General features: G+C 38.1%; 3 protein-coding genes across 4 annotated transcripts; 1 reads left to right on the forward strand and 2 right to left on the reverse strand.

The window, feature by feature from the left end:
• Window positions 1-18: 18 nt before the first annotated feature.
• Window positions 19-4,879, reverse strand: LOC119999362. Its single transcript, XM_038846867.1, has 7 exons — window positions 4,503-4,879; window positions 3,787-3,886; window positions 3,566-3,631; window positions 1,880-1,997; window positions 1,278-1,360; window positions 1,061-1,122; window positions 19-387 (listed from the first exon to the last, which is right to left on the reverse strand). The coding sequence occupies exons 1-7, from the start codon at window positions 4,727-4,729 to the stop codon at window positions 297-299; spliced, it is 747 nt and encodes a 248-aa protein (XP_038702795.1). The 5' UTR covers window positions 4,730-4,879; the 3' UTR covers window positions 19-296.
• A 1,837-nt stretch (window positions 4,880-6,716) lies between these two features.
• On the forward strand, window positions 6,717-9,767 carry LOC119999895 (peroxisomal membrane protein 13-like). The gene is made up of 5 exons (XM_038847696.1): window positions 6,717-6,944; window positions 7,609-7,839; window positions 7,963-8,270; window positions 9,001-9,093; window positions 9,247-9,767. The coding sequence occupies exons 1-5, from the start codon at window positions 6,920-6,922 to the stop codon at window positions 9,454-9,456; spliced, it is 867 nt and encodes a 288-aa protein (XP_038703624.1). The 5' UTR covers window positions 6,717-6,919; the 3' UTR covers window positions 9,457-9,767.
• Window positions 9,768-9,922: 155 nt separating this feature from the next.
• On the reverse strand, window positions 9,923-13,238 carry LOC119999896 (uncharacterized protein At4g08330, chloroplastic-like). Of its 2 annotated transcripts, XM_038847698.1 has the most exons (3): window positions 12,905-13,238; window positions 10,933-11,024; window positions 9,923-10,308 (listed from the first exon to the last, which is right to left on the reverse strand). In XM_038847698.1, exons 1-3 carry the CDS (start codon window positions 12,928-12,930, stop codon window positions 10,106-10,108), a joined length of 321 nt encoding a protein of 106 aa, XP_038703626.1. In that variant the 5' UTR covers window positions 12,931-13,238; the 3' UTR covers window positions 9,923-10,105. The 2 variants fall into 2 exon arrangements, with proteins under 2 accessions (XP_038703626.1, XP_038703625.1); XM_038847697.1 differs by having other exon boundaries at window positions 9,930-11,024; window positions 12,905-13,219.
• Between the last annotated feature and the right edge of the window lie 64 nt (window positions 13,239-13,302).

The raw sequence follows: 13,302 nt of genomic DNA on the forward strand, positions 1-13,302 counted from the left end.
CTTTCATCTCATAGGGCATTAAACTAAACAAGCCATGCCATCCTTTTTTCATTGAACTCTCTTTCCAAGAACTAAATAAGTAAATATTTACAAAATACACAGACTAGTTATTATATAAATAAACCAAAAGAGACTTAAAAAATCCCTTCTCTGCTACAACCAAATATTAGAGGCACTAAACATGAAAAAAAAAAGTTAGACGAAAGAACTTGAATTTAGAGATCCCAACTTCAGGGGTATGGTCAAAAGCACCTTCGTAAACCCTGAATAGCTGATCCATGATTTCATTAATGGGATCAACGGGGAAGGATGGAATTTGCAAGCTCTTCATTCAACTTCACTGGAAGTGGTGGCATCTGCTTCATTACCTCCGGCATGTCATTCAAGCTGCAGAATTCATTTAAGTTAGATTTTGTTACAAGCAATACAGAACAAACGAAAATGTGTTGTTACACTGTCAAAAGGTCAATAAAATTATTCTCATATTGTAATGAAGCTTCGTAAGTACATGACAATGTAGTTTCCCTTTTTCATGAAATATCAATGCAATTAGTTGGCAGCAAATTTTGAGCTAAGTGAGTCGGCTGCAGAAAAAAGGATCAGTGGCCAACACCACCTACGGAATCTGTTGGCAAAATGAAACCTGCCTCATCAGTCTTCCCAAACACGACTGTTCCACAATTTACCTAATAGAGGACTACTCTGCCACCTTATTCTTGCTATCTTTGACACCTAAATATGATAATCAGTACCCAACCATAGAAATTCAATGTGAAACCAAAACCTGGGTGCATTTGAGTAATTTTCTTTCCGCAAAATAAGGAGGTTGTCCTCTCATACTTCACAGGAAGTTCGTAAGGGAAAGAACCTGAGATGACATTGTGTGTGAGTGCGGTGCAAGTGTATTTTGTTGACGGTGAAATAAAAAGTTGACCAGCCACATAGCTAAAACTTTAAATGGCAACCCGACTTCAGATTTGTAGTCATACACAGCATACAAAACTATGACAACTAAAGTTATCTTAAGATAGGCACAGCAACAACAGCGAAAACAACATACTCGTTCATGATTGCAAAGATATTTTCCCGAGTTCTGCTTAAGAGATTGATGTTATCATGTATCTGCATGAAATAAATAGGAGAAATTTTTTGACACTGATCAGCTGATATCATGGCAAGTTGGCAACTCATATTTAGAGCACAAATGGATGGAATTATAGAGAACAAAGTTTGTGGTATCATAACTAGTAAGAATCGGCAAGAACTTTATACTTCACCTGAAAAGAGGAAAAATTTGCAGAAATTTGATTCAAGAATTGAGAATTTTGGTCAAGAAGCTCTCCAGTCACACCACCTATGGCTGCAGATGACAGAATCATGCGTAAGCACAGAGACAGTAAAGAAAAAAGGAATTACGTATTAAATGAAATCGCCAATTTTATGGTAGATGCACACAGTTTAAACTAGTGACTTGACCAAATTCAATGGTTTTTTGTATAAAGCACACTTGCTACTACAGGTATAACATTCTGCGTAAAACATTAGCAGCAGGATGTTCATTATCCCATGGTATCCAAATTAGGCATAGCTACTCATTAGATGTGTAGTACAATGCCCACTAGAGTGCCTGGCCAGATATGGAACACTACACTACCAAATCTATGAGATGCCTTTGGAGAACAAAACTGCAAGTTCTACCGAATTCTGTGCCTCAGATAATCTAATAGATGAAAATGCACATCGATTGAGTATATTAAATTACCATTCTCCATATAAAAAACAATACTAACTTATATGAAATTACCATTCTCCATACAAAAAAATACAAACTTCGATTTCTTGCCTGAGTTTCAGACGATGAGAAAGTGTGTGCACCCACCTGTGTATGAGATCCCATCATCATTGTCCAAAGGAATCATTGGTGGAGCATAAGAAGGACCATTGGGACGAGCTGTCAAATGAGATGAGGACTTTGCAGAAGAATCTGTAGCCCTTTCCTGTACACAAATGTGCAGTGTATTTGAAGTTTCAAGAATTCATGAAAATAGAAAGAGAATATGCAGAATAGCTTGACTGGAAAAATAACCATCAAGTTTCCAGTTAAAGGGTGTAAGAACAAGGAACGTGATATCAATTTGCATCAGTTATAATACTACTCAGCTCTGTCCTAATGTACGATTATAGAACTGTCATGGGAAATCTGATTGATACTGCTAAGAAAACAATAGGGCTCAGAATTAAGTACTTCTCATGCAATCGAAAATAATACTGCAACAGCTTTATTCTTTCTTTATCAAAAAAACACACTCATTTTCTAAAAATGATTGTGGAAAGTACTTCCAAGTAGAGAACTTCAAACCAAGAGAGACATAAAAACTATGAAACAGTTTTCCATCCATATAGAAAATCTTAGACTCGAGGCAACTCCTTCACAAAATATTGCTTTGCCACAAAAACAATATCCTTCACAGTAAAGATTGCCAAGCTCTGTTTAACAGAACTGACCCCAAATGTCATTTTATAGCTGTATGTAATCTTTAAAATCAATTGGTGTAGTTAATTTCAACGTGACTCTTTAACTTAATAATTGCATCTAGCTGACAATCAAATTGTAGATATTTTCATTTCATTTCTGTTTTGACTTACTAACTATTGGGCAGCCAAAGCCTAGCTGTCAAACTCTAGACCTAATGGAGAACCTACAGCAGTACCTTTACACCCAAAACTTTGGCGATCTTCCAAAAAAGGGCCAATACTAAAGAAGAGAACTGGTTTCCTCACAGCAGTACCTTGACAACCCTAGAAATTATATTATTTTCCATGCTTAATGGCTGGATGAGCAACACACAAACAGACTTTTATGATATGAGGTAGAATGTGCCTGTATCAATGGAACTGATTTTTTTTCAGTGGCATGAATATAATGTTTGCATTCAAAAAATTATGTCTTATCCAAAAAGCATGAAGCAAGCCCTTAAGTATAAAATTACTTCATAGATTTTTGCTCATTATACTTGTAGACAACAGGGGTAAGGAACAACTGAAAACTATTGCAGCGCCATCTCCATAAAACAGTTTGCATCTATGATATTGTAAACCCTTCCCACCAATAGCAACATGAACTCTTTTTTTGTTAAATAAAAGGTTTTAGTTCGTGCTTTAACCTTTGAATTCCGATATTTTGTGCCTGATCAAATTTTAGTATTTTATATTTGCGATTCATTGCTGCCTGTATCCACTCTTTTACATTCAACAAGTGCATTAATCCATGTTGTATCTTGGCCTCATAGTTAAAGTGCCACGCTCTAGCTCCCTCATTAATATGATGATTTCACGGAAACAACAATTCATAGATGTTTTTTTACAACTAAACATGTTTAAAGTGTCTATAGAAAAGGGTGTAGGAGTGTGCGTTGGTGCACGCATTCACACGTGCGTGTTTGCATGTGTATGAGAGCGAGACCTACATTAGGTAGTACAAGACTACAAGTAGATAAAAAGGTTATTTATCATCAAAAATGCATGCACATGTGCATAATAAATCACATGGAAAATTAGTTAATACCTTTCTATCTTTACTTCTCCTTGCCGAGTTATGGTCCTCTTTCCTTCTTTTTCCATTTTCCTTTTTCTGGAAAGGTAAAAATTAAATAGTGAGACCATCAAATACAGTTGATATATTACTTTGCCCAGGTAATGCATAAGTGTTTCATGAAACTATCATCACAATTCTCTCTCGTACTTCTTAAAACAATAAGAATCAGCTAACACAAACAGGAAACTTACAGTCATCCATCTACAACGCAGTGCCACATCTCGAACTGTTTTGTCCTTCAACTGCACCGCAATCTTAGCATATCGAACTATGTTTGATTCGGAGGCATACCTGAAAGAGATTTAAAAAGCTTTGTCCAATACTAAATGCAAGAGAAAAAACAACCGCACAAAGAAATGGAGCATTCCAAATCACACAGAAACCAAACAATCAAAGAAGCAGTATGCCCTAACTCCTTAATGATTTTCCAATTCCACAAAGAACTTCATCAGCAAGGTCAAACATCTAAAAATCCAAAAGCAACACAAGAGTCGTGCACAAGGTGGAATACTAACAACACCATGAGCTACCATAGACAAGTAAATAAGTACCGACAATGAAAGTTAAACAATCAGAAAGAAAAATATATATATTAAAGGGAAGAAAAAAAAATCCATGGCGAGATATGCCATAATGCTCATTGACATGTGCGCCAGCATAAGACTTGCCAAATCTAAGACAAGCTTCACGTAATAAAAAGAATTTTCAGAAGCGTTCGAGCTAAAAATTCATTTCGCGAAATTGAAAACAGTCATCCATTATAGCAGGATTTGGTGCTCTGAAAAACGAGAATAAGCATCCAAGATGCTTGAATTTGAATGATATACCAGAAATGACAAAGTAAAAAGATCCTTGTCCGGTTGAATTTCAAATGAAAGAATAAACAACGTGAATTCATAGCACATACGTGGCAAGCAATTCCTCCAGAGCCGACTGTTCATCGAAAGTCCACTCGGCGGCGATACCAGAATTATGCCTCAACGCCGCCTGCGTCTGCGAATTATCCACAACGCTATGCCCCCCGTTGTTGCTCGGATTAACCGGAACTCCATTCGCCCCCGCCGAAGGAATCTTCTGCCCCGAGGAAGACGAACCGTCCTGATTGTTCCCCGTCGGATTCGCGCTAGCAGCCATCGCCGGAAACACGACAAAACAAAGCAAATGCAAGCTTATCTCGAAAGTCCAGTAATAATAAAATATATACAGGATTTATATTTAATTAAATGGATATTGTTATGTACAGAGGATGAGTCAACAAAAGGAATTGGAGCTTTTCAAAAAAAAACAAAAGGAAATGGAAACTGTTTCCATTGTTTGTCTCCATGTTTTAGATATTTGGGCCAAGTGCAGTGGCGCTGTTCAGAGACGAATCTCTCGTGCTTGTTTTCTTTTTTTTTCCTCTATGTAAAAAAGATATTTTCTCGAAGACAGTGCTAGTAATTCTATGCGGAATATTCCACCGCTTAAAATGCAGTTCACCAATAGCAATTGAGGCTGATGGATATGGAGTTGGTCTTTTTTTTTTCAAAACTCAAAAATCCGATTCGGTGCAAAAGCTAGAACATTCTGTTTTGTAGGATAAGACGTCCACTGTTTATTAAGATTTAGATTTTGTAAAAATCCCTTGAAATTCAGTTATTTTTTGTGAAATGGGGAAAACGCTATTTTGATTTTTCAGTGACATGCAATAATATATGAGTTGTGGCATTTTAGTTTGAGTTAAAATTGAGGATATTTGAGAATTGAAGGTAGCCTGGTTGGTCAGGTTGACTGTTCAAGACCTTGAGGTCCAGGGTTCTATTCTCACTAGAGATTTGGAATTTGGGTAGTTTTTCATCCGTTGTGATGACCTTCATGTCTCTCGGGCATGACTTAGCCTGTGTGTAGCCTGTGGGCCTTTCGTTTGGGATTTGGGTAGTTTTTCATCCATTGTGATGACCTTCATGTCCCTCAAGCATAACTTAGCTTGTGTGTGGCCCGCCTGTGTGTAGCCTGTGGGCCTTTCGTTTGGGATTTGGGTAGTTTTTCATCCATTGTGATGACCTTCATGTCCCTCAAGCATAACTTAGCTTGTGTGTGGCCTGTGGGCCTTTCGTTTGGGATTTGGGTAGTTTTTCATCCATTGTGATGACCTTCATGTCCCTCAAGCATAACTTAGCTTGTGTGTGGCCTGTGGGCCTTTTAAAAAAAAAAATTAGGATATTTTAATTTTGGAGAACATTGATGTAAAATGGTGAATTATTGAAAATTTTAAAATAACTATTTAAAAAGGTAATTAGAGACGGATTTAGGGTTTGTGATTGGAGGATTGTGTAATGATAAAAGGTCGTAATTTTACTTAGTTAGCATTAACCACAAACAAATGACAGGTAAAGCTTAGTTACTGCTAATTTATCATTCTTATTATCATAACTAAGCACAATGTCCAAATACCCGGTCTGTAAGTCCAAGCTATATCAGCACCAAAATTAGTCTAGTCAACTACAGACTACAAGCAACTAGCCGGCCCATGTAGCCGACATAACACTCCCATGTTGACACTAACCCTTATGTAAACAATATAAATCCCCATCTCATTGGATGCAGTCCTCCAACCACCTCCATTGCAACCCATACCTCAAATTAGTCCGCATATGATATAACCCAACGTCATTAAGTTTACTTTGTCAACACCTTTATAGGTAGGTTACCTCTCATCAATCGCCTCATAATCTCCTCGAAATACACACTATTTATGACTGTAGATCCGAAACAGCTAACCTTACTCTTGGATAAAACTAAATCCAAATGATTTACTATGACGCACACCTAAAATCTTTTGAACCCAATAAATTCTCAAAATCAACCTTACTCTTGGATAAATTCTCAATGTAATTTTTTCATGGTCCATTAATCAAAGTCTCATTTAATCTTATAATCTCCTCCTTTTTCTTTTATTATAAAAATTAAGTTTTCTTCTATCAGTCCAAACAAGCCCCAAAACGGGGTCAAAAGTGTTTTTTTTTTAAGAAGATAAAATATTAGGGGAAAAATAAACAAGAAAAACGTTTGCGTTATTTATTATATATTTTTAGGCAAACGTAAATTAGTTCTCGCTCTACCGGCTACCTTCTTTGAAGATGGGAAGGCCAATGTCAACGCGTCAAAAGCGAGAATCCATACCCAGTTAACCAAATAAAAGGCTAGGTCGCTCTTACACGGCTACAATCCAACGGATCAGAAAAGATAGCGGAATAATCAACCACTTGACGGTGGTGACCTTCGATTCTCTGTCTATCCTCTTCGGTGGGCTCAGAGATTACACAGTCCTCTAACACATCGGCCATGGAGTCCAATTCCCAATCAAGAGGTTCGTGTTTTTGTTTTTTATTTCTTGAAATCCATCGATTTTTTGATGACTTAATTGTTAATGTATCGTTTTTATTCGATTTTGATTTACATTATATATAGTTCCTATCAGATTTCACTGCATCTGGGGATTATTGGTGCCTTGGTTGATATGTCTGATAAAAATTTTCAAGATTTGCATGGTGATGTGTTCTGCCAAAATTTAAGAGAGGGAAAATTCTATCGTTTTGATGGCTTGGCGGAATTTGCGTCGGTTTAGGGTTTTGGACTTTGGGAGGATAAAATATGTGAAACCGTTCGACCTTGTCTTCAGCTTTTGCCTGCTTTCCTTCCATCTAGTTCTCAGAGTTGATCAATCTTATCTTCTGTGATTGACTAATAATTGCATATTTGTGTTTGAGTGGATTGGGATTTTGTTCCGAGAGATGGGCAGAGACAAGAACTGGTTATTTATTTGTTTGGTGAAGTCTTGATTGGGCGTTAGGTGTCATAGAAGATGAATATGTGGTAAAACGTTTAGTATTTCTTGCTACGATAATCAAATGTCTGTAAAAAAGTAAACAACTCTCGTGCACAAGTCTCCCGTAATGGGTGGTGTCCGGAAATATACACATAATATATTTTTGCAGTTTCTATTCCGTAACTTACTTATACTTCCAATACAGCTGGTAACCCACCTCCAAAACCTTGGGAAACAGCAGCCACCACATCTGGTTCTGGTCCTTTTAAACCACCATCACCTGGCAGCACTAGTGATGTGGTTGAGGCATCTGGAACAGCAAGACCTGGTGAAATTGTTCCCCCAACTAACACAGCCGCAAACAGAAATACTCTTACTAGGCCTGTGCCTACTAGGCCATGGGAGCAGCAGCAGACCTATGGGAGTAGTTATGGAGGTATTTGTTGATCTCTGTCCCTATCTTGAATCTTTATCTGGGCAGCACCCAGTGCAATCGAGGATTTCTATTGATTGATTTTAACCATCTATAAGTAATGTTTTGATTACATGCCCAATGCAGGTTATGGTTCTGGTCTTAATTATAATTCTGGTTATGGATCGGGAATGTACGGCTCTTCATATGGTGGGTATGGAAGCACGTACGGTGGTGGATTATACGGGAATAGCATGTCTAGAGGAGGTTATGGAGGGATGTATGGAGGCTCTGGCATGTATGGCGGGGGAATGTATGGTGGTGGTTTTGGAGGCCAAATGGGTGGTTATGGAATGGGAGGAATGGGAATGGGTCCATTTGGTGAGCAGGATCCTAACAATCCATTTGGTTCTCCCGCATCTCCGCCGGGCTTTTGGATTTCATTCCTTAGAGTGGTGAGGATTTTTTTAAAAAAATTATTCTTTTCCTTCTTTTTTTCCCATCCTGGGATATATTACCAAATGCCTCAAGTTTCAAATACCTGAATGCTTGATGAACAATGAAAGCCTTTACTTATTTGGGATGCTAAAGTCTTACTTCCTGAGTTAATCCTTCAACTTTATTTATTGATGAGTGGTTTTGGGAATTGATTCTGGTGATATTTGGCATCTTTCAAATACTAGGGACTGGTGTTTTTCAACTGGCAGTAGTCTTATGTCATGACTTCATGCATGAGCATATTTTCAATCTATAGGGCATGCAGTTCTCCTTTCACTTGATTTTGGTATTAGTTCGGCTCCCTTCATTACATGGTCATAAATGTTTTCAAACTCACTGGAATACTGGATAAGGTTCGATAATTGTGGATCTGAGGGGGAGAAATGTATGCAAAAGATGGCTAGGAATGGAATTGGCATGGAAGAGCATGATGAAGTTCTCTGATATTTTCCTTTTATGGGTAGATGTTTTGTTTCAAAATATCCATCTTATGTCCTAACAACTTTTCTGTATCCTTAGATCCTTGTATCTTGGGTGAAACACTAATTCAAATTGTACAAGACATTACACTTGTGTTAATGTGAAATGAGTTTACCACTGTTGAAGTGGATCACTGCTATGGCCCGAGTGTGATCTGTCTTTTTGATATCATATCTATTACTTAACTAATTTCTGTGACAATGACAGATGCAAGGAGTTGTGACCTTTTTTGGCCGGATATCAATTCTGATAGACCAGAATACCCAGGCATTCCACATGTTTATGTCTGCTCTCCTTCAGGTACTGTCCATCAAAGTTTATTGTCCGTCCTCCCTTGCTAATTTACGTAGTTGAATTATATGTAGTTAGTGGTTGAAGTTGAACCTTTGGTCTTTGTTTGTCGAGCTTAAGCCTTAATGTGGCACATAATGACACTTGATGTTATCGTTGCAGCTTTTTGACAGCTCAGGTGTTTTGTATGGAGAGTTGGCCAGGTTTGTTCTCAGACTGTTGGGAATCAGAACAAAGCCAAAGAGGGTTCCTGGACCAGGACCTGATGGACTCCCGGTACCTCACAACCCTCGTGGACATCAGAACTACATTCAGGGGCCTAAGGCTGTGCCAAATGGTGCATGGGATGACGTCTGGGGGAGGCATCAGTAGAAATGAATCTGAAATATTTCCACGTTTATGTCAGGCTCCAGATAAATCAACCAGATCGTTTGATGGTTTCAATCCAAATGGGAAACTCTATACCTGCCTCTGCAGGTTGGAGTAGCTGAAGCTGAAGTACAAGTGTTGTTTGCTTGAAATGAGCTGATTTGACACCCAAGACTCCATAAAGCTCAGTAGGAAAATGTGAGTAGAATCTCGTCGGGTGGAAAGGGTTGCATATAATATGATTTCAACCTAGAGTTCTCATGAATAATTCTTTTGTCTTCACATATATTTTGTATAATGTATGTTGAGCATCAGTTACGTGAGCAGCGCAATTCAAGCAAGTGTTGGTTTTCAGAAATAAATGATGGTTTTTATCAAGGGTTTTGTGATACTGGTTTATGCATTTGTACTACATAATGGACTAACTTGGAGCAGGATCGAGCCTGGTCGGATTGCGCTAAGTTGAGAATTGAGAGTAACAAATAGCATCAGTATATTCCGCAAACAAAATACAGGTATGATTGGATTTCCAATGGCATGCATAATGCCATCTGAAAAATCTAATGAGCAATATATAACTATATACCAAACGAAACAAAATATAAACTACTATAGCGTTCCCAAGGGCACAGAGTATGCCATCCAATAATGATCAAATAGATGCCTCCACTGCAAGAAGCTTATAGCATGCCTGGGATAGAGCTCTCAACCCATTGTCAGAAAGACGCGCAGAGTGAGACAGATTCACAAGTTTCATTGCAAAGCAAGAGCTGGCGGCCAAAACCTCCAAGGCAACTTCTGTGACTATGCACCGGTGAATACAAATAACTTCTAAGGAGCGATAGCCAGCGACAACTACAGAAAGCCCATCATCAGTGAGTGCAAGACAACAATCCAAATAAAGGGTGTGCAACTTTGAACTGTAGTATTGCAAATGAGTGAGGCCTGAATCATAACGGGTGAGCAGCCTAGAGAGATGGTGGGAGTTAACCTCAAAGTTGGTATCATATCGTAAAGTCAGTATCCCGAGTGAAAAGTGAAATTGTAAGGATTGGTGGCCAACATTTTGAATATTAAGCAACTGATGGCAAGTCAAACCAAATGATTCACGGTCAAAGTTACAGTCAAGCCGTGAATAAATAAAAGAAAGGCAATCATCAGGTAGGTGCAGTACTGAAGTATGACCACCACTTGAAGCATTTTCCATGTCAACCTCTTTACATTCTCTTTAGCTTTCTTCTGAAGGCTGTAGAGCTCGGATCTTTATAACAAACTTTTTATAGGTTGAGCTTGATGAGTTGGGCGAGTCAAAACCACAGAGAACATGTGTGTCCCCATAGCCATAGCCAATATGAACCCCACATTTTCGACATAAAAGTTTTGTTTTCGAACGATAACGACCCCAGTGAAAGACAAAACAGTTTACCTCGTCAACCTGTGTGAAGCGACTCAAATCAACAGAAAGGAAGGAGATAAAACCTTTCTTTATGGATTTGCGATATTCAGATCCAATGGCAGAGGTGATTCGATTGGAAGATGTTAAATTCAAAGGGTATCCGCAAGACCCACAACTGCACAGAAAAATGTAGGGGGTAAAAAAAAATCATTATTTTACAGAATTCACAAATTTTAAGCAATCATAGTTTGCCATTTGCATCATGGAAAGGAATATAAAGATTCACAACACTGTACGAGGAATGATCAGATATAAGAATTCTGCTCCTCAATGCTATTTGTGTTCACATTATTCTCTCCAAGACATGATGAGAGCTCAAAAAGAAAAGAAAAGAAAAGAAGCAACACGAGAAAATTGCTGGATCAATAACTAACACAGTAACACTCTGCTAGGCTGAAACTGAATGAGTACACAAACTAGGAAAGTGAAAAGGGGGAGTCCCGAAGCAACTTTATAAGAGCATAAAAGAAACAGAAAAAAGGTGTAGTGGTAAACATGAAACAACTGTAGATTGGTTTGGCATGTGCAGAAGGCTTTGCAAGGGAAGTAAAAGCATATAACACATAAATAACACACAGATGCATGCAGAGGTACAACTCTATGACTCCCAGGACCAGAAGACTTAGAAAGGGAGGGAGGAGTCAAAAAGCAAAATATTGTCTATCTCTGAGAAACCAATGATATGCTCTGCACACTTGGTTAGTGCTAGATTGGTGAGACGATGCCCAACAAAACAACCACTGTAAACTAAAGGAAAATAACTAAATCAGATGTGTCTTATTGCTACAGTGCTACACTATACCTTGCATCCCAAGATCACATATGATGGTCACCGATTGTTGCCTTCTTTTATTTAAAACCATCTTCGTTGATTTCTCACTTCTCCTCTTCAGTTGACGCTAACACTAACCCAAATTGAATTTTATAACAACAAATTTTACACTTTTACCTCTTTTCAGATCTAGTTCCTTTACTAATCTCCCTAGCAAATGAAATTGTGCCAATATTCCATTGTTATATCCAGCCTTAAATCAAACAAAGTACTAGTGATGAGATTGAAAAAAGAAGAAAGCTCAAATATCACAATTTGCGCTTCAAAGCTAAAAGAGGTTGAGGAATATAGGGTTGCTATTGGGTTAAGGTTAGGCAAGTACCGAACACGGAATAAGGTGAAAAAAGTGAAGTTTTGGAAAGTGTTTTGGGGCTGTAAACAGTAAAACGATGAACAACTAATGGGCAAAATATAAGGTTGTGGAATGATTTTCAGTTTTGAAAACTAGAAATTAGGACTTAAAATAATAAGGAACAGCCTTGAATTGCGGAGAAAGAAAATGAAGAAGAATGCTAGTACCTTCAGACAACCAAAGTAAATCTCTGGCTAGAAAATTCTCCCGGAATTGTTAGATCTTTCATCATTCAAACAATCACGAGATTACATCCATATACATAGATTCCTCCATAATCCCCGATTCTATACGACTTCTATTATAACTTTCCCCATAAAGATGCAGAGACTCCTAAAATTAAAAAATTAATTGGACAAACAAATTACACTATAAGATATGTTCATAGTCAATTAGACGTACCTCTCATATCCCTTCCCTAACCCTTCCTCTCTTCCTTCCCACAAAAACACAATGTATCTCAATCTAACAATATACGGCTATGCACCACACATCCATATAAAATAGAAGCGCATAACTGAACAGATTGATCATCAGCCAAATGTGCAGACTAAATTATGCTCAAATTCATCCTTTCTAAGTCACGAAAACGACTTCCAAATGCAAAAGACACAATATAAAGGCCAAATTTTAGTCCCAACCAACTAACCAAGCAATAAATACAAAACATAATCGCCAGAAGTTGCTTTTCAACCCCCAAAAATCAAACAAGGATGATATTATTGCAGAAGCACCGTTAATTCCAATAATATCGCAGCGAAAAGCGCAATCAGGAGAAATCGAGCAACACTATTCAAATCAAAGAGATTACCTGTAAGAGACATCAGCTTGGGACATCCTCTTCCCGATGATCAGATGAAGCTCATTGTGGATCCATTAAACTGCGATCATTACAGCTGTGTTGTTGGCTTGTTGCAACAGCGATGGTGAGCAGTATTTATTGTGAATCGGGAGGTTTTGCAAGTCAAAGCCGATGGATTTTGACTGATTATTCAATACGACTCTAACAACGCCCGTTTAATTGTCGTTTTCGACTTTCAATGTGAGGTAGGATTAACTGAACAGGCTTTGACTTTGATAGGAGCTTTCGGATTCCCCCGTCATTGAACTTGGAAGTTGGAAGTCTCTGTCTTGAACACAAATCGAGAAGAGCTTTTGCCTTCTGCGTGTGCCACTGTGTCCGTGAGCCAATTGAGTTTGTTTTGGGCC

Source organism: Tripterygium wilfordii, chromosome 6 (assembly GCF_013401445.1).
Source record: "Tripterygium wilfordii isolate XIE 37 chromosome 6, ASM1340144v1, whole genome shotgun sequence".
Classification (NCBI taxonomy): Eukaryota; Viridiplantae; Streptophyta; class Magnoliopsida; order Celastrales; family Celastraceae; genus Tripterygium; species Tripterygium wilfordii.

Coding starts and splice junctions, on each gene's coding strand:
- LOC119999362 (XM_038846867.1), bottom strand. CDS start 4,729: ATGGCTGCTAGCGCGAATCCGACGGGGAACAATCAGGACGGTTCGTCT. Junction 1,361..1,879: donor TGATGGGATCTCATACACAG/GTGGGTGCACAC, acceptor TGTCATCTGCAG/CCATAGGTGGTGTGACTGGA. Junction 1,123..1,277: donor CAAATTTTTCCTCTTTTCAG/GTGAAGTATAAA, acceptor TATTTCATGCAG/ATACATGATAACATCAATCT.
- LOC119999895 (XM_038847696.1), top strand. CDS start 6,920: ATGGAGTCCAATTCCCAATCAAGAG. Junction 7,840..7,962: donor CTATGGGAGTAGTTATGGAG/GTATTTGTTGAT, acceptor TGCCCAATGCAG/GTTATGGTTCTGGTCTTAAT. Junction 9,094..9,246: donor TTATGTCTGCTCTCCTTCAG/GTACTGTCCATC, acceptor TTATCGTTGCAG/CTTTTTGACAGCTCAGGTGT.
- LOC119999896 (XM_038847697.1), bottom strand. CDS start 12,930: ATGTCCCAAGCTGATGTCTCTTACAG. Junction 11,025..12,904: donor CAAGCTGATGTCTCTTACAG/GTAATCTCTTTG, acceptor TTTTCTGTGCAG/TTGTGGGTCTTGCGGATACC.